Here is a 20,711-nt window from a genome sequence, read left to right as displayed (position 1 = left end):
TTAGGTGTTGTTTTCATTTTGCCTTCTCTTTAATTTATGTTCTTTCAACTCTCATGTAGGCTGTAGGCTTTTAGTGTCTGTTTGATGTTAAAAAACCTGAAAGCAGTGAAGGGTACAGCAGTTTCTGCCATGGTATTCTGGCTGGCAAGGAACAAATCGTGAGGGACCCTTTTCCCTGGGCAGATGCAGCTCTCCTTTCCTGCCAGTCTTGGAAACAGGGGCTAGTGGAGCCCCTGTCAGCTTCAGGTTCCTGTCTTTAATTCTAATCCTACAAATCACTCCTCCCACTCATGCCTACACACACAAAGACACACACACAGACACACACAGACAGACAGACAGACAGACAGACAGACAGACACACACACACACACGCCGATAGGTCAGCTTGCCTGAATGTGAATAGCTATCCTTAGAGTGCAGGTTGTTCACTGAAACGCTTGAGAGAATGACAAAACGTGGTCTTCATAGAAGCCTCAGAGGGAGGCAGACCTTTTGTTCTACTTCTGGGAACTTGCCTTTACTTACTAAGGAGATGAAGTCCTGTATTTGCTCTCTCTCTCCTGGAGATTTCCAGAGAAGCTGTGGCCTCGGTTGTACTCTCTTGCTGCTGTTGTTCAGTCTCTCAGTTGTGTCTGAGTCTTTGCAACCCCATGGACTGCAGCACGCCAAGCTTCCCTGTCTCACTGTCTCCTGGAGTTTGCCCAAACTCATGTCCATTGAGTTTGATGCTAAATAACCATCTCATCCTCTGTCACGCCTCTACATTTTGCCAATTCTGCCACTTTCACACGTCCATTTTATCCAAGAGCTGATTTAGAGACCCAAATGAGATAGACCCTCATAGTGTTTGGATAAACCTAACGGAGGATGGAGTTACCAGAGGCACCTGGAGCTATAACAGTTCCTGCCTGTTGGGCTCAGTCATCTTTACTCCAAGCACACTCTCTGGCCACTTATTCTAACTGGCTGTGAGATAGACATCCCTCTCCTTGCTCTTATTGAGGATCGCACAGGCAGTCTATGTGGGATAAGTTAGTTATGCTATAAACTGTTGAGTTGTTTAACTCTTGCTCTGTTATGAATCACACCAGTGCTCAGTAGTTCAACACAATAATCATTCATCTGCCTCATGGACACAGCACGTAGACTCTGTTCTGCAGGGTGGTTCTTCCGTTCTCACCTGTACTCACTCCCTCAGGTCTTGGCTGCCTGGGGATGTGTGATCCAGACTGGACTTGGTGGTCATTCCTCTACCCACATACCTCTTGCCCTCCTCCTGGGACCAGTGAGCTAACCCTGCATGATCTTCTCACAGCAATACCGGAAGTGCAATAGAGCAAGCAGAAACATACAATGCTGCTTTTTGCTTAGACTTGAAACTGGAATGCAGTTATTTCTGCCTCACTCTTTTGGCCAAATCCAGTTGTGTGACAATATCCAAAATCTTGAAGTAGGAAAGGAGGCTCTGCCCACTGTGGGGATTGAGAGAAGGAGGTGCAACACTACAAATTAAGTGGCAAAGGGTGTGGATATTTAGAGATTGGAAGACTGGGGGCCATGAACTCAACCTATCTCAGCTGTTAAGAAATACAGTGAAGTATTTCCAAGTTGTAATGCTACTTCAAAGGAGATAGCCAGGAAGTTAGCTTGGAGGTAGTGAGGAAACCTGTGCAGAAGAGCTGGACCATGAGAAAGACATGGAATTTTCCAGGTAGACAAGGATGAGTGAATGGAGCAACACTGAGTTAATGATAGATGGGACGGAGTAGAGGCTGGTCCCGGAAGTCTGCAAATGAGTGGAGTATTTGGGGAGTGAAGAGTTGTCCTATGTGGGTGGATCATAAGACACAGTCCTTGCACACTATATTGTTTCATCACATTGCTCTTTCCAGTGAGTTATCATAGCTTCTAAAACATCAAAATTTCAGGCATTGTGCCAGGAAGAGTTATCCTATTGCATATTCTTCAGAACATGCTTCATAGGTAGCATCTTTCTTTATACCTCAAAAAATTATTTTGCTTAAGTCAGGTGAAGGGTTTCACACAGACATATTGTTTCCAATGGGACTAGTGTCCCTTCAGTATATCCGTGCCACTTAGCTTAGCTCAGCGTGTCCTGTCGTCTGTTATGGTGGTGGCGGAGTTGCTAAGTCATGTCCGACTCTTACAACCCCATGGACTGTAGCCTGCCGGTGTCCTCTGACCATGGGATTCTCCAGGCAAGAATACTGGAGTGGGTTGCCATTTCCTTCTCCAAGGGATCTTCCTGATCCTAGAATCTTCCATCTATGCCACATGTGAAAAAAATAATGATAAGTAATGTTTGTTTGCTTTCAGAAGGCATTGAGGTCTCACAGAAGGTGAGGTCTTCTGTGAAGCCCTCCCTGACACTTTCTCCCTCTTTCTCCTGCCAGTTTCTCCTGCTAAAACTTTCCATTTCTCTCTCTACTTCCTTCATAACTTTTTGTTAGTATGTGACTTTAGATGTGATTATTTGATCACTGTCTCCTCAATTATATCGTTAGTGTGTAGGAGAGCAGCAGGCTGACTGTTTTGCATATAACTGGATCCCCAGCACCTAGCATAGTGCCAGGGTCATAATGACTGAATACTAAATATTTATTAAGCGAGTGAGTGAATGAGTGAGTCAGTTTAATGACTGAATCAGATAGGCCAAAACTGCTGGCTCTATGAAATAGATAGGTTTTGCTTTATTTATAAAACAGCAAGAACTCTCCAGGTTTATCACTTACCTGTGGTAATGTGGACAGACTACATTTATTCTCCAGAGCTTCCATTTGATCAGTATTCACTGTGGCTTGAGCTCTGGCTGGATGTGAATACTGGTGATCTGGAGATTATTAAGGTAGGTTCTCCTCTGAAGGTATTGCTGGTTTAGTGGGAGAAATAGAGATGGGAAGGGGCAAGGACGATGACTGTGCTAAGTATTAAGATATGGGTATGAGAATGTTGAACTTGGAGAAGAGGCTTTGGACTTAGCTGGACCTCCATTGGGGCTTTGTAAAAAGGGGAGTCTGAACTGAGTCAGGAAGGCTAATCAGCAGTCAGACACATAACAGGGAAGAACATTTTGGGCAGAATGGAGCAGAGGTTCAAGGCACTGGGAAGTGAGCAATCAAGGCCCACTATGGAAAGCCTCAAATAATTCATTAGTGTAGAATGAAGAAAACAAGGATAGGAACGACAGGAGAGGAAGCCGGAGGTCAACATCGTCATATCACAAAGCGTCATTCAAGCCTAGCTGAGGACTGGACTTTTCCTGAAGGGAGTGAGGAGCAATTGAAGGCTTTTAATCAGGAGTTGGTACCATCAGATTTTACTTTAGAACGTTTTCTCTGGACACAATGGAGAATAGATTGGAAGGCTTGGGGCTGTTGGGAAGAAGATAAACAAATAAGCAGTTAATTACTCAGTGTGATAAGGTCTCTAATAGATTTGGTGCTTGCTCTGTGATGTCAGAGCAGGAACATCTAAACTAGAACTGAGGTCTCGGTCTAGACTAAAGGAAGTTATGAGGCTGAAGAATTTTTCAAGCACATAGAAGAGAAGTATGCAAGCACAGAAGTATGCAAGAATGTGACTTTTTCAGGGCACTCCAAAGGATTGTTTACTGCTGGAATATAGAACACTAAGAGGGAATTGTCTGCCCTCTGATGCCCTCTTGCAACACCTACCATCTTACTTGGGTTTCTCTTACCTTGGAGGTGGGGTATCTCCTCACCACCACCCCTCCTGACCTTGAATGTGGAGTAGCTCCTCTAAGCCCTCCTGCACCCGTGCAGCCACCGCTCCTTGGACGTGGGGTTGCTCCGTCTCATGCAAAGAGTTGACTCACTGGAAAAGACTCTGGGAGGGATTAGGGGCAGGAGGAAAAGGGGATGACAGAGGATGAGATGGTTGGATGGCATCACTGACTCGATGGACGTGAGACTAAGTGAACTCCGGGAGTTGGTGATGGACAGGGAGGCCTGGCGTGCTGCAATTCATGGGGTTGCAAAGAGTTGGACACGACTGAGCAACTGAATTGAACTGAAGGAATCAATGAGACATGAAGCCAGAAAGGAAAAGGCCATCTAGCACTCAGTCTTCCTCCTGTTGAATATTGCTTTAGACTGCAGTGATCACATCTATACCAGGCACCTTTTTTTTATTTTTTTATCACAGAGAATTTTGAACATGTACAGAATAGAGACGTATAATGAACACCCATTTAACCACCCTCAGCCCCACAGCTACCAACCCATGGCCAATTCTGCTCCATCTGCAATGTCATTCACTTCCCCTTCACTGTTATTTTATAGTAGATCCCAGATAATATATCATTTTATACATCAGTGTTTCAATATGTATCAGTTAGCTAAGAAGCCTTTTTCAAAACATAACCAAAAGTATCAATTTCATACCTAATACTTAATAATAATGCTCAGAATCCCATGGATGGAGGAGCCTGGTTGGAGGAGGCTGCAGTCCATGGGGTCGCTAGAGTCGGACACGACTGAGCGACTTCACTTTCACTTTTCACTTTCATGCATTGGAGAAGGAAATGGCAACCCACTCCAGTGTTCTTGCCTGGAGAATCCCAGGGATGGCGGAGCCTGGTGGGCTGCCATCTATGGGGTTGCGCAGAGTCAGACACGACTGAAGCGACTTAGCAGCAGCAGCAGCAGCAGCAGCAGTATCATCAAATAGCTAGTCATTGTTTTAATTTCTGTTTATCTCAGGGCTTCCCTAGTAGCTCAGCTGGTAAAGAATCCGCCTGCAATGCAGGAGACCCTGGTTCAATTCCTGGGTTGGGAAGATCCCCTGGAGAAGGGATAGGCTACCCACTCCAGTATTCTTGGGCTTCCCTGGTGGCTCAGATGGTAAAGAATCTGCCTGCAATGTGGAATACCTTGGGTTCCATCCCTGGGTTGGGAAGATCCCTTGGAGGAGAGCATGGCAACCCACTCCAGTATTCTTGCCTGGAGGATCCCAGGTAACTAGTCATTGTTGTAATTTCTGGTTATCTCATAAATGTCATATAAATATGAATAGAAATATACATGCAAATATTTATATATACTGTTTAGTCAGATCCAAATAAAGGGCTGCAACCCTTTTGAAAGTGAAAGAAGATGTTCTCAATCATTAATAGATATCACTGAGGACTTTTGATTTAATCAGGGGTGAATAATTACTTCAGTTTATTCTGTTTTTTCACTATTACAGTTATCTGAACAAGTGTTTGGCAAAATATAAAGGAAGCCTGGCTCTTATTATTGGTTCTACCTCGCTCCTATTTCCCTAGGTCTCTCTGTTCCCTGGTGTGCAAATGGACATACTCTGCAGAGAAAGGCTGGGACGACAGTTTCTGGAAGATGGTTGGTTTGGAAGACTTGGTTACAGATAATTACAGCAAAATAGGTAAAAAATAATATACATTTTTCTGATTATGTGTATGTATACATGAAGATATTGGTGTTTGCTTTTTGTTTGTTTTTGTCTAAATTAAAATATAGGAACACATCCCTATTTTTCAAAGAGAAGCTAGTAAGCTATGATGGGTAGTCCATGACTAATAGGCCTTTGTATTGGGGCTTACAGTAATTGAGCTATGGTAATCTCTTAGACATGCCACTAGACTGGGGAAGATTTTTGCATGGAGCAGCTGGAAATAACATAATCAAAGTTATTTATGGATCATTCCAGTCAGACCTTGGAAAATGTGTTGTGATTTAGGTTCAAGGAACCAGGTAAGGCCATGAACAGGAAAAAAAAAAAATAATTGAAGAGATCAAAATTGGAAGGATCAAGAACAAAGCATAAACTGGAATGTGAGCCAGTTGTTCCTGACTAAAGCCTTAGGACCCCTGACTTCCAGTTTTATGTGGCACTAACTAGGTAGTAAAGGAGTGGATGACTAGTAGGAATTTACCTGTAAAATAATTCAGATACTAGGTATATATAATGGTAGCTGATATGTTAAAGTTTCAAGATAAAGTTCATATTCATGTCACAGAAAGATGCTTATTTCATATAGTTACTACCTACCTTTCTAGTAAGCTGTCTTCAGGTAAGATATTACACCTTATGAAAGAAAATACTTCTGTATTGTTTAGTGTGTGGGCTAGGAGGTTGGAACAAGACAATTCTAAAGTACTGTGAATTAAACAGGATGGCAGAATATTTCCCTTTTATGTATTAGAACTGAAGTAAGTGATTATCAGGCAACTCTGCCTTTCTTATAACATGACCTCCAAGTTTGGGTCCAAATTGCTCCTTCAGTTCTCATCAGTTCCCAGCTAGGGATTGGGAAGAAAGAAAAGGACCAGAAGAATCCATCCACATTCCTTTGGAGGAAGCATAACAGAAAAATGGACCAGTTCATTTCTGATCACAGCCTGTACACCAGCGCTTCTTAATGAAGCCCCACTAGGCTGCAGGGGTGGCTGGGAAATGTGGTAATTGGCCAAGCGGCCTTGTGGCCATCCATGTGACAGACCAGAAACTGAGAGCTGTGCTGTGAAATACGGGTGAAATGTGGGTGAAAATAGTAGTGTCTGCTACAGTTTCAACTGCCGTTGATAAGTGAGTCACATAGAGATTATTTCAGTCCAACTTTTCTCTGGTCGAGTCCTCATGACTACTGTCTTACATTTCGAGAATATAAGGACAGAAATATGAAAGATCCAAGTAGCATCCATACTGCTGTGCTGTAGACAGCATAGTTCAGCTGAGCATGGTCTGCTCAACTACTCATAGCTAAATCTAGGGAAAAGAACAGAGCCAGGGTAGTATGCAAAAGAACCCTTGTGGACTTTCTGTAGCTCAACTGAAACCACTGTAAGATTGGAGCTTGTGGAGAAGGGCAGGAGCTTGGGACCAGAGGAAGAGAAGAAGAAAGCAAACCAGCGATCATTAGTCATTAGTAGCATTCTAAGTCCTTTGGTTGGTGGTTTGATAGGTGATTAATTCATTTATCTCATTTGGCTCTCACAAACCTATTTGTCTAGCTATTTCCAATTTTCACATGGAAAGACTGAGATTCAGTTCTTTTGTCTGCTCTTGTAGGGTCATTATTAGGACTGCAGTCTCTAACTCTATACTTTCCTACCAAAGCAGATGTCCTCCTTGGGCTATTGGAGACTTGAGGGGGCTGATGTGGCTGTATAACTTACCTCCAGCAGGGTTAGGCAGAATTCCAATATTTAGCATCTAAATCCAGTTTGAGCTTCATTGAAACAAACATCCATAGTCCATACTTAGATTAGAGTCTGAGTGTGATAGACCCTCAACTGATGAGGGAATATAACTTCACAGGGTATAAAAAGTGTTAATACTTTAAAGCATATAGTACCTTAAAATTCTAGATATTCACACCACTTGGAGCCAGGCAGCCAGAGAGAAAAATGATACTAAACCACAAGCTTCTGGAGGGCAGGGACTGTATCTGCCTTACCCTTGAGTATCTTGGCATAGAAGATGTTGATAAATACCTACTGACAGAATGTGTACAATGTAGGCATAGTTGTTTGAATTGACATGGACTGGGAGGTTCAGTTCAGTTTAGTTGCTCAGTCACGTCTGACTCTTGGCGACCCCTTGGATTGCAGTACATCAGGCTTCCCTGTCCATCACCAACTCCTGAAGATTGCTCAAACTCATGTCCATCAAGTCAGTGATGCCATCCAACCATTTAATCCTCTCTAATCCCCTTATTCTCCTGCCTTCACTCTTTTCCAACATCAGAGTCTTTTCCAATGAGTCAGTTTTTCACATTGGGTGGCCAAAGTATTGGAGCTTCAGCTTCAGCATTGGTCTCTCCAATGAATATTCAGGACTGATTTCCTTTAGGATTGATCTCCATTCAGTCCTAGGGACTCTCAAGAGCCTTCTCCAACACCACAGTTTAAAAGCATTCTTCGGCACTCAGCTTTCTTTCTGGTCCAACTCTCACATCCACATGACTACTGGAAAAACCATAGCTTTGACTAGATGGACCTTTGTTGGCAAAGTAATGTCTCTGCTTTTTAATATGCTGTCTAGGTTGGTCATAACTTTTCTTCCAAAGAGCAAGCGTCTTTTAATTTCATGGCTGCAGTCACCATCTGCAGTGATTTTGGAGCTCAAGAAAATAAAGTTTCTCACTGTTTCCATTGTTTCCCTATCTAGTTGCCATGAAGTGATGGGATCAGATGCCATGATCTTAGTTTTTTAAATGTGGAGTTTTAAGCCAACTTTTTCACTCTCCTCTTTCACTCATCAAGAGGCTCTTTAGTTCCTCTTTTTATTCTGCCATAAGGGTGGTGTCATCTTCATATTTGAGGTTATTGATATTTCTTCCTTCAGTCTTGATTCCAGCTCGTGCTGCATCCAGTCTGGCATTTCTCATGATGTACTCTGCATAGAAGTTAAATAATCAGGGAGACAATATACAGCCTCAATATACTCCTTTCCCAAGCTCTAACCATGTCCTTGTCTGGTTCTAACTGTTGGTTCTTGACCTGCATACACATTTCTCAAGAGGCAGGTAAGGTGGTCTGGTATTCCCATCTCTTTCAGAATTTTCCACAGTTTGTTGTGATCCCCACAGTCAAAGTCTTTGGCGTGGTCAATAAAGCAGAAATAGATGTTTTTCTGGATCTCTGTTGCTTTGTTGATGATCCAACGTATGTTGGCAATTTGATCTCTGGTTCCTCTGCCTTTTCTAAGTACAACTTGAGTGTCTGGAAGTTCTTGATTCATGTACTGTTGAAGCCTTGCTTGGAGAATTTTGAGCGTTACTTTGCTTGCGTGTGAGATGAGTACCTCCTTATCAACTCTAATCTCCAAATGCAATCACATTGAAGGCTAGACCTTTAACATATGAATCTTGGGTACAGAATGTAGCCTACAACCCCAGGGTACTAGTTCATTGGTCATTGGCGCTAAAGCAGGGCCCCTAAGTTCTAATTCTCCAGTCTGATGTTCTGGAGGTACCCCATAAGTTCCCTGCCTCAAAGAAGAACCATCAAGACTGGGTCTCAGGGGCAGGACTATTGTCATCTAATTGAGGACTGCAGGAAAGTTGGATCTAAAACATGGAACTGGGAGCAAGGGTAGTTTTAGTTTTAGCATTAATTGTATGAACTTAGACAAGTCTCATAATGCTTTTTTTATCTCTATAGTCTTGTCTATGAAAGATATAGTTAATGGTAGAATTAAAAGTAACAGTGTATTGTTTCTGAGACGTGGTACTATTGCATTACAACCATTATCTTTCAAAATTTTCATAACAGAGTTATTTTTAGTTATCCTGCTCTACAGCTGAAGCAGCCAAGGTTCAGAAAAGGGAAGGGTGTCTAACCTATGGTTGCACAGTTTGCAAATGGTAGAGGCAGAATTCAAACCTATGTTTAGAGGATTCCAAATCCTGCCTTAACCATGACACTGTATTGACTTCCAAATAATATTGATTGGAGTCTATAGTAGGCAATAAATAAATGCTAAACCTCCTTCCCCTTCTGTATTTCAAGCACATTTCTATGTGTTTTTATGTACCTTGTTGCATGTAATTTTCACAACCAGTGACAAAAGTATACTGTTACCTTGTTTTTAGATTAGAATCAGAGAGAGAAGGAGCTTTCTGTAACCACATGCAGAATCAATAAGTGATGTCCAGAATTAAAACTTTCCCTGTGGGGTAGCCTAGAAGAGCTAATAGTTTACTGGAACACAAATTTCAACTTCAGTTGCTTCATTGTTTCAGTGATTTTTAAAATTTATTTGCCCACCCTTTCCCTCAGATTTAGTTGTTTGTTCCTGAGTATTCCCATGGTGTGTTGAACGCAGCTTTATTATAGTATACATTGATTACCTGTTAGATGTCTTGCTTTTACTGTAGACTGTAAGCTTCTTGACCTGCGAATCTTCACTTGTTTACCTTCATATTATGGTCCCAGCATAAGACATGGCACATTTTAGCAGCTAAATTACTCTTTGATTAGTAAGTGGATAAAGATAAATGAATGACTGGGGTGGCTGGTACTGTGATATCCACAATTTTCACTTCTAAAAGCTCTAGTGCTCTTTACTAATTTTAGCAGGATTTTAGGTGGCTTGGGTCCAACCTCAACTCTGATTTTCTGATTATTTTCATCTTTTTGTGCTCCCCTCCCCCCCCCCAGCACAAGATCCATGTTTAATAAGTATATTAGCTCTGCTAATAGAGCAATACCTACAGGAAATATTCATTAAAGTCTATAATGTTAACCTCACAGAAAGTTTCCAGAGTAACTTTATTAGATTTTGCCTGTTAAGTTAATGGATTTTTAATGGATGTCCTAAGGAGACATATCATTAACCAGAATATTACCATACGTGAATTAAAACTTACCCATTCATCAAAATTAATTGTGTGATGTTTCCTTTGATTTTCATTTCTGGTGACCTGAGCTTGTAGTTTCAGTCTGAACCAGAAGTGGAGGATGTTAAAGAGATAAATATGCACTCCCAGTTGTGACTTTCAGAGACTCCTCTGGAAGTTACCTCCAGACAGTCTGTTGCAATTCTTGGAACTATGAGAACTGTATCTTGGAAGCTTCCCTATGAAGTGTTAAACATTTCCAGTGGACTCATTGCCCATCAGACGTGGGCAATACAGTGCAAAACCTTTTAACAGATTTGAACAGCACATCATGGATTTGACCATTAATATAATTACCATAATTCGTTCCGTGTGGAGCTTTTAGCCAAGTCTTTACCAGCCTTCCTGGGCTCATGCAGTAAATAAATGCTTTCCCCGAAAACTGAACACCTCAGCAGCTGATAGTCTTATGGAGGGATATTTTTGAAATAAATTATTTATGAAGTGTAAGTTAAGGATCAAATGCAATATTTATATGGTGCATTTCAAGGACAAGGGAAGAAATTTACAATGTTTTAAGTAACTACTTGCAAATTTCCAAAGATAAAATGTTACTACTTAATGCTTTCCTTCAGGGAGATGTTTGAGTGGTTTGGTTTGGGAACATTATACAAAATAAGGGAAAAAAACAGTTTTGTGAATCAGAAGCATATAGTAGACATTTTTTTGGACAGTTGTTAAAACTATACCAGTTGATTTCATGTTCAGAATTGATAGAGAAACCTCAAGCCCAGTATTTTGTAGGGAATTATATACCCGTAGTCCAATAAAATTATCTGTGTCAATAGATTTTGACCTTCCCTTCTGTGTGAACCCTTGTCTTGTTATCTATCTGATCCTAAACATCTATCAAAAGCAAATAGGAAGGAAGAAATCAACAGGGAAGAAGGATCCTTAGGAAGAGAAGCAGCATCCTACCTGTTCTAATTGATTATCCAGGCTCTCTTTAAGCATGTCCCAATTGCTTTTTATCTTCCTGGGAAAAGTGTTTCATTGTGTTGTTGGGGCAGGCCATTTTATGAATGTGTACAGCATGGTTGAATTATAGAGTGGTAATTTGCATTACAGAAAGAGCCTTGTAATGCCTAAAAGGGTACAGTATGTTAGCTTATAGATCACTTGTTTTCTGGGGTCAGGGAAGCCAGACAACACAGAAACTTAAAGTCCAAGTAGAAGGAGTTATTAACTGTTACATGAGAGGCAGAAATGATGATGAAGCAGATGTAAAGGGGACCATTCCTTAAGAGGAGGGAGGCTGCGTTTTTTATCTTGTTTCCTCTCCCTTTATGAGACCATGTTTTAGGCATTGGACACTGTGGGCCCTTTATCTGGCACTTAGTACATACTGATGAAATATGTACTTGAATGAGTGAATATGTGTTTGAACAAAGGATTTGATAAATAAGTCCCTCTTTGGCTTCAATTGCTCCTACTAGTTGGGAACAATTAACCTAACAGTTAATGGACTCTTGTACCTCCTTTTGAATTAAATGATAGTATTAGATGATAGACAATGATTTTGTTTCATAAATCCAGTGTTCATAGTCCTTTTTTCGCTAACCCATTTGCCACTTAAGCAGGGACTCCTGTGGAAGACACACCCCCACCTGAATGAGAGCTCATTCCTACAAGTCTGTCAGAGACTTTCCTAAAAGGAAATATTAGACTCCTTCAGAAAAAAAAAAAAAAAAAACCCAAAGCAACATGCACAACTTATTTTCAAGAGATTGAGAATGTCACTTTTTTTAAGTGTATTTATTTATTCATTTTTGGCTGTGGTGGGTCTTCGTTGCTGCAGGGGCTTTTTCTCTGCTTATGACAAGTGGGGGCTCCTCTGTAGTTGGAGTACACAGGTTTCTCACTGTGGTGGCTTCTCGTGTTGCAGAGACTGAGCTAGAGTGTGGGGGTTTCAGTAGCTGTGGCAAGCAGGCTCTAGAGCATAGGCTCAGTGGTTGTGGTGCTTAGTTGCTCTGCAACATGTGGGATCTTCCTGGACCAGGGGTTGAGCCAATATCTCTTGCATTGCAAGACAAATTCTTTACCACTGAGCCACCAGGGAATCCCTGAGAATACCACTTTTTTCATAGAGTAAAATAAATCCTGCAGTTAACTGAAGCTGCAGTTTAGATATTTTTGTCCTTTAGGCTTAAAATTATAGCTTAAGGATCTTGACTAATGACGTGTACATGTTGGGGACATAGATCTGCTAGTATTCACCACTGTTCTGCCCCAGAGTCTAACCAGTTGAGAATATTTTGCAGAGACACCTGAAGCAAAGTGTTGTTTTGATTTTGGTTAGACTAAATTAAAGAACATGAAGGGAATCTTACCCTCTTTTTTGGACCTGCCTGGGCCCTGGAAACTGCATGGCAGTGACTTGATCCATTTATTGGCAGGCCAAGGAGCTGGGATAAAGAGACAAGACATCTGGCTGGGCTTGTTTCAGCACTTGATGTGCTGTTTGATCTGCTAAATTCAAACTCAGACTCCAAGAGCCCACTGGCCTAGAGGTGGTTCAAGAAGAGACTCTCATGCCACACCTGCACTGACCCCTTTCAAGGCTGTGGCTCTACTTCCTCGTTAAAATGGCCCCATGGTATTGGTTTTTTTCTCCAAGTCTCATGAATCAGTTAGGCAGTTCCTTTTCCTAGGATTAAATAAGAGTATAGAAGTAGGAAATGGGAGTATTTCTGCTAATTCTACCACATCCTTGGGGAAAGAAGAGGAAATCCCATTGTGGAAACACACCCAAGGAGTTTTCTCCAGCAGTATTCATCAGGAACAATGTTGGAAGCCTGAGTCCAGCAACGGCATCCATAGCTGTGGATATTATAAAATCCTTGTATCTGTGAATACTCAATGTTCTGAATTTGCCCAATAAAACTAGACATGTTTACAAGGATTTATCCATTTGTTCCTTAGAGTGTGAGACTTCCTTGTCATTTCAAGCTTTGCTGAATTGCTTGTTGCACCATCTTGGTATCACAAGATGTCAGTGCTGTTTTTGGTAATTTACATTGGGATGTCTGGAGAAACCATGGGCCACAGGTAATTGCAATATTTTCTAGGCTCTGTAGGGTCTGTTGTACTATCTCTTCCTTGTCGTGAGGGAGACCATCCCTGTAGGTGCTGTGGACTAGGCTTTACCCTTGACCATGAATCTTTGGTCTTATCCTTTCTACTCTTAACATCTTTTTCTTTCTTGTCCAAGTGCCAGAACAAGGTCTTTCCAGGACTTGAGACAATAACATATCCTTTGAGTATCATAGTATCTTACTTTACCCTTTAAAATTAAACTTCTTCCTGATGGGAAATGACCTAGAGGTCTTCTTGTCAGTTAGTGACCTATCCAATCATGCATCCATCCCTCTAGCCATACTGCTGAGCGTCTCCTATGTGCTAGGTGCTGGGCTAAGCACCAGGGACAGAAAAATTGGATTCATCATGGTCCATCCCTTGTGTATCTCACATCTGTGGGATTAGGAGTGGAGATAATTGAATTAAAATTCTCAATGTTTTTTATGTTTTTCAATAATCTAGAGATGTACATGGAGAAGGCAATGGCACCCCACTCCAGTACTCTTGCCTGGAAAATCCCATGGACAGAGGAGCCTGATAGGCTTCAGTCCATGGGGTCGCTAAGAGTCGGAGACGACTGAGTGACTTCACTTTCACTTTTCACTTTCATGCATTGCAGAAGGAAATGGCAACCCACTCCAGCGTTCTTGCCTGGAGAATCCCAAGGACGGCAGAGCCTTGTGGGCTGCCGTCTATGGGGTCGCACAGAGTCAGACACGACTGAATCGACTTAGCAGCAGCAGACATGTACAACTTACTTGGGCAAGCAGAGCAGGAAGTCACCAATAACTAGAGGTTGTATCAAAGAAGTCTTCACATGAGATAGCATTTGAGATGTGTCTGAAAGAATATGAGTAGTGTTTTACCAAGAAAAAAGGGAAAATGACTTGTGAGGTAGAAGAAACAGCACAGACAAAGTCATGAAGATACAGAAGAACGTCAGTGAATGGTTGGGTGTCGCTGGAGCAGTGGACTTGGCATGGGGTGGGGATGAGTGGGATAGAGGATGGGCAGAAGATGGGATAGGAAAGGGGACTGGGTTTCACTTCTAATGACATTTCTATCCTTCCTTGAATATGGGGCCACTGGTAAGAGACTCAGTGTCAAAAAATTGGCTTCACTGCTCTCAAGAGATGGTTCCAATAATTATTCCTGCCAGTGCTATAAATAAAGTAGATAAAAGTGAAGAAGTTGTAGGAAGGAGTTTTGTAGCTCCTATGAAGCTGAGAAATTGTGTGTGTGTGTGTGTGTGTGTGTGTGTGTGTTTCCCAAGCCCATTTCTTTCCTTCAGTCACATATAGTACCCGTTACCTACCTTCCCTTCCATAAAGTTTGTTGAGAAGCTTAAATGAGATATCAGATCAGAGGACAATGTGATTTACAAAACCTGTAGACATGTTATCTGTTATCATTTGTAAGTGTGCCTTGGCAACTAGATGACAACAGCCTTCACTCCCTGGACACTCCTTGTTTCCTATCAGTGGGCCTGAAAGAAGCAACCATGTTCCCCACTCTTCAGCACCCTTAGATTCCCAGAAGTACTGTTTCAGCTGCTGGTGCTTCCAGGAATAGCCCTGCAGAGCCAGAAGGATAACAGAACAGTGATGACCACATCAGTTTGTAAAATAATGACTGTCAGAGGTCATATAAGGTTTCATGGAACTGTTCCTCTTTTCAGCATGGCATCTGGAAAATAATTGGGAGCCTCCCAAAAGTGAGGTCAAACTCCAGCTTCTTTTCCTACCACTGGACAGCCAGTGAGTACCAGAGCCAAAAGAGATCTTGAAGATTTTGCTCTAATGCCCTCATTTTATTGATGAAAAACCAATACTCGGGGAGTCAGGGTGAATTTCTTTTCATCTTGCAGCCTCTTAGTGACAGAGCTGATATCAGAAACCAGATCTTCTGACCCCCAGTTCCATTTCACTACTCCTTGTCAACTTTCCTCTTTGACATTTTTCAGTAAATTTTGGTCATTTAGCCAATCTGGATACTATCACTTAAAAGGGAGTAAGCTCTAGAAGAATGTCACTGAGGGAAAGACCTGCATAGGTGAACCCAACCATTGTCCAATGTTCAATCTTGAAGATGCAAAAACTGCTTTGCCCAAAAAAGCTGGAAATGGTTGGATCTTGGACCATATCAAGCAAGCTTTCAAGTAACTTATATAAATAAAATAAGTAGTATATTGGTCATTGCCAATTTTAAAGTTTTAAGACCTCTATCTCACTGGTAAAGAATCTGTGTGCCAATGCAGGAGACAGGGGTTCAACCCCTGGTTCAGGAAGATCCCCAGAGAAGGAAATGGAAATCCCATGGACAGAGGAGCCTGGCAGGTAGTAGTCTATGGGGTTACACTGAACAACTACAAATTTTAATGTTTAAAGATGCGGTCCCCAGAGTCAGATGCCTGAGTTCAGTTCTGGCTCGGTCGTATGTGATTTTGCATGAAGTGCTTGATTTTTCTGAGCCTTAATTGGTATATTATGAAGATTAAAGGAAATATTGCAGGTATAGTTCCTAACACATCCTATGTCTTCAGAAAACATTAGTCCTTGGTATCTTCACAGCTGTCTCTTCTGAACACAAAGTCTTCTCTAAGTGACAGATCATGTCTTCCAAGACCCATTCCTCTTAAACAACCCAATATAATTATTACCAACTTATAAATTTGGGGAATATCTTTTTCTGAGCTTCATCTTTGGGTTCCCACAGCTTTTTTTCCCCCAAGTTGGATATAATAGACTAAGCAGATGTCTGCTTCTAAATCATAATCACATTCTTAACACTTTAAGAGGTTGTGTGTGTGTGTATATGTGTGTGTATGCACGTGTGCATGCTCAGCTGTGTCCAACTCTTTGTGACTCCATGGATGGTAGCCTCCCAGGCTCCTCTGTCCATAGAATTTTCCAGGCAAGAACATTTGGGTGGGTTGCCATTTCCTACTCCAGGGGATCTTCCCCACCCAGGGATTGAACTCATGTCTCTTGCATCTTCTGCATTGACAGGCAGATTCTTTACCATTGTGCCAACTGTGAAGTCCCTTTAAGAGGTTACCATGATTTCAATTACAGGTTTTCCTTCAGTTCCATAACTGGCAACTTTTGTTTTTTTTTTAATTATTTTTTTTTATTTAATTTTATTTTCAAACATTACAATATTGTATTAGTTTTGCCAAATATTGAAATGAATCCACCACAGGTATACATGTGTTCCCCATCCTGAACCCTCCTCCCTCCCCATATCATCCCTCTGGGTCCTCCCAGTGCACCATCCCCAAGCATCCAGTATCATGCATCGAACCTGGACTGGCGACTCGTTTCATACATGATATATACATGTTTCCATGCCATTCTCCCAAATCTTCCCACCCTCTCCCTCTCCCACAGGTCCATAAGACTGTTCTTTCGGGTTTTTTGATGAGCAAAATAGCACATCAGTCCAGTCAGTTCAGTTCAGTCGCTCAGTCGTGTCCAAGTCTTTGTGACCCCATGAATCGCAGCACGCCAGGCCTCCCTGTCCATCACCAACTCCCGGAGTTCACTCAGACTCACATCCATCGAGTCAGTGATGCCATCCAGCCATCTCATCCTCTGTCGTCCCCTTCTCCTCCTGCCCCCAATCCCTCCCAGCATCAGAGTCTTTTCCAGTGAGTCAACTCTTCGCATGAGGTGGCCAAAATACTGGAGTTTCAGCTTTAGCATCATTCCTCCCAAAGAAATCCCAGGGCTGATCTCCAGAATGTACTGGTTGGATCTCCTTGCAGTCCAGGGGACTCTCAAGAGTCTTCTCCAACACTTCAGTTCAAAAGCATCAATTCTTCAGTGCTCAGCCTTCTTCACAGTCCAACTCTCACATCCATACATGACCACAGGAAAAACCATAGCCTTGACTAGACGGACCTTTGTTGGCAAAGTAATGTCTCTGCTTTTCAATATGCTATCTAGGTTGGTCATAACTTTCCTTCCAAGGAGTAAGCGTCTTCTAATTTCATGGCTGCAGTCACCATCTGCAGTGATTTTGGAGCCCCAAAAAATAAAGTCTGACACTGTTTCCACTGTTTCCCCATCTATTTCCCATGAAGTGATGGGACCAGATGCCATGATCTTCGTTTTCTGACTTTTTCACTCTCCACTTTCACCTTCATCAAGAGGCTTATGAGTTCCTCTTCACTTTCTGCCATAAGGGTGATGTCATGTGCATATCTGAGGTTATTGATATTTCTCCTGGCAATCTTGATTCCAGCTTGTGTTTCTTCCAGTCCAGCGTTTCTCATGATGTACTCTGCATATAAGTTAAATAAGCAGGGTGACAATATACAGCCTTGACGTACTCCTTTTCCTATTTGGAACCAGTCTGTTGTTCTATGTCCAGTTCTAACTGTTGCTTCCTGACCTGCATACAGATTTCTCAAGAGGCAGGTCAGGTGGTCTTGTATTCCCATCTCTTTCAGAATTTTCCACAGTTTGTTGTGATCCACACAGTCAAAGGCTTTGGCATAGTCAATAAAGCAGAAATAGATGTTTTTCTGGAACTCTCTTGCTTTTTCCATGATCCAGCAGATGTTGGCAATTTGATCTCTGGTTCCTCTGCCTTTTCTAAAACCAGCTTGAACATCAGGAAGTTCATGGTTCACGTATTGCTGAAGGCTGGCTTGGAGAATTTTGAGCACATAGCCACAGGCAAATAAAAAAATACAGTGTGTATTGGTAATTAACTGGGAAACTCAGTGACTAATGTTCCCACAATGCTTTACAACTTTAGAAGAGGTGTTTTTTTTTTTTTTTTTTTAATCATATACTATCACATTTATATTTCCCATCAGCTCTGAAAAAAAAAGTTTACATTTGGGAGAACCAGAAATCACAAGCTTTCAAGTCAGAAGGACCAGGGATCAAATCCCAGAATTACCACTTGGCTGTGGAACCTTGGATATGTCACTCAACCTCTGAGACTCAGTTTCTTCATCTTTATTAAACCTGTATAGGAATACCTACCTTGCATTGTCCTTATGAGGGAGTGGGTTTGTATGTGTGTGTTGTGACTTCTGTTAAGACCCTGGCAAACAGTAACTAACTTAACCAACGCGAGTTTCAGTACTCCATAAAATATCATAGTAGAACTAACAGTGGGCTGCCCTACTGCCAAATCCTATGAATAACTAAAAGGAACTTTTGGTAATTTTATTCAGGGGAAGGGAAAGTAAGAAGGTTGGGCTAATGGGATACGAAAACATGGTAATGGTAATGACAGTGTATAAAAAGAGAGGAAAGACTTTTATTTATCTTTGCTTTTGTTCGTCAAATTAACAACACACACATAACAGTAACACTCTCCTTGTCTGGTAGTTGGTACATAAACCAAGCTCCAGTAGCACCTGGTGCTTACATCTTGTCTGTCCGCTTTTATATCTTCTTGTAGACTCTCTTTTAAGACTCCTTGTCTCCTCTCTGTGTCCTAGCATCACCACAAAATGAACGTTTAATAGGGGCATAGATGCATGGGGAAGATGAATTCCAACACAGAACTCTTAATTTGCTCACACAGCCCAGCCATACAACATGTGGGTATCTCCATCTCAGTGAAAGGTACCACAATTCTCCAGTTGGTCAGGACCCAAATCTAGAAGTCATTCTTCATGCTTCTTTTTCACTTGCACTTTACCTTCAATTCATCAATACCCTGACCTTAGGTGTTATCTGTTCTTGAAATTCTTTTCTCAGTAACCCTCATCTTTCTGTTTGACTCCAAAAGGAACCCAGAAGTGGGCTTTCTTCCCCTCTTCCACTGTTACCCTCCCAGTTCTTAGTACTCTCATCTGTCGCTAGGTTAGTGTCCCAGCCTCTTCATTGGTTTCCTTGATTATGTTCTTCCCTCTGATAATCTGTTTTCTGCACGGCAGCCAGAATATTATTTTTAAAATGTAAATTAGATCATGTTACTATCCTGCCTAAATTCTTCCCAGCCAGTGGCTTTTCATTACAGTAGGGGAAAAAAAAAAAAAAAAACTAAATCCCTTGCCATGCTCTACAAGGTCACATATGATATCTCCCTCTCTGTCTTTTTTATTGCTTACCATGACCCCCATAGTCACCATTCAACCATAGTAACCTTCTTTCTGTCCTCAAAGATTTCCAGTATATATTTCCTTTTCATTATCTCTAACTTCTCTCTGGCTCGGTCTTTCTCAAAATATCTTCATGGCCATCCCTTTCTTTTTAGGTCTCAGCTCAAATGTCATTAGAGAAGAGCCTTCCTTCCCACCCACGCCACCACCCCTGCTCTATCCATATGCTGTTTCTTTGTTGTATTTTCTTCTCAGCACTTGTCACTATATGAAATTACCTTGTTATTAAATTTATTTATCTGTTTAATGACAGAATGCTGTTCATGAATTGTTATTGAACATATAAATGAGGTAATTATTTAGAATTTTGAGAACATGATAGATCAGTAAAATGGCATAGAAGAAAAGTATCCTGCATTCAACACATTTTTGAGAATTTTAAAAATTTTCTCATAATGAAAAGAGGTATTTGAAATAAATGTGTTCAAAAATGGATTCCCAAATGTACAAGGAAGTATCTCAAAGACTGTAATGGACCAGATCTCAACCCGTGTATCCCTGCTGGTATGACACACAGCACTGCATTCTGACTTGCCTTTGCCAGTATTTTTGATCAACAACTTAGATGAATACACAAGAGGCTTGCTGAATAAAAATGCAAATGATAGAAAACAACTGTAATTAATACATTGAACAACATAATCCAAAAATAGTTTAAACATCAGTGGACTAGAAGGTAGCCTAAACTTAACAAGGTGAATTTTTATCAAGGGTTTATAGTCATGTCTTTTCATTAAAAAATACAAGGAAAGAATGACAGAAGATATGAATAGACATTTTTTTCCCCCAAAAAAGACATACAGAGGGCCAGTAGGTAAATGAATAGATGCTCAACATCTCTAATCATCAGCAAAATGCAGATCAAAACCACAATGAAATATTACCTCACACTCCTGAATGACTATTATCAAAAACACAATAAATAACGAAGTGTTGGTGAGGATATGAAGAGAAGAAAATGTATGATGGTGGGTAGGACTCTGAGTTGGTACAGCCACTGTGGAAAACATTATGAAGGTTTCTCAAAAAATTAAAAATAGGACTACCACTTGATGTAACAATTCTGCTTCTGGAGATTTATCTGAAGAAAATGAAAAC

General features: G+C 41.3%; 1 protein-coding gene across 10 annotated transcripts in view; it reads left to right on the top strand.

Moving 5' to 3' along the window:
* Positions 1 to 20,711, top strand: part of FGGY (FGGY carbohydrate kinase domain containing) — a 523,600-nt gene that overhangs the window by 180,043 nt on the left and 322,846 nt on the right. For all 10 annotated transcript variants that reach the window (XR_003033849.2, XM_024989463.2, XM_024989462.2 and 7 more), the window contains one exon: positions 5,312 to 5,427. Coding sequence is in view for 9 of the 10 variants with exons in the window: in XM_024989463.2 (XP_024845231.1) it covers positions 5,312 to 5,427 (116 nt within the window). In the remaining variant the exon portion in view is untranslated. The remainder of the gene's footprint in view (positions 1 to 5,311; positions 5,428 to 20,711) is intronic.

The sequence above is a fragment of the Bos taurus genome, chromosome 3 (genome assembly GCF_002263795.3).
Source record: "Bos taurus isolate L1 Dominette 01449 registration number 42190680 breed Hereford chromosome 3, ARS-UCD2.0, whole genome shotgun sequence".
Classification (NCBI taxonomy): Eukaryota; Metazoa; Chordata; class Mammalia; order Artiodactyla; family Bovidae; genus Bos; species Bos taurus.
Note: the sequence above shows the minus strand (reverse complement) of the source record. Positions and strands in the feature narration are given on the sequence as shown.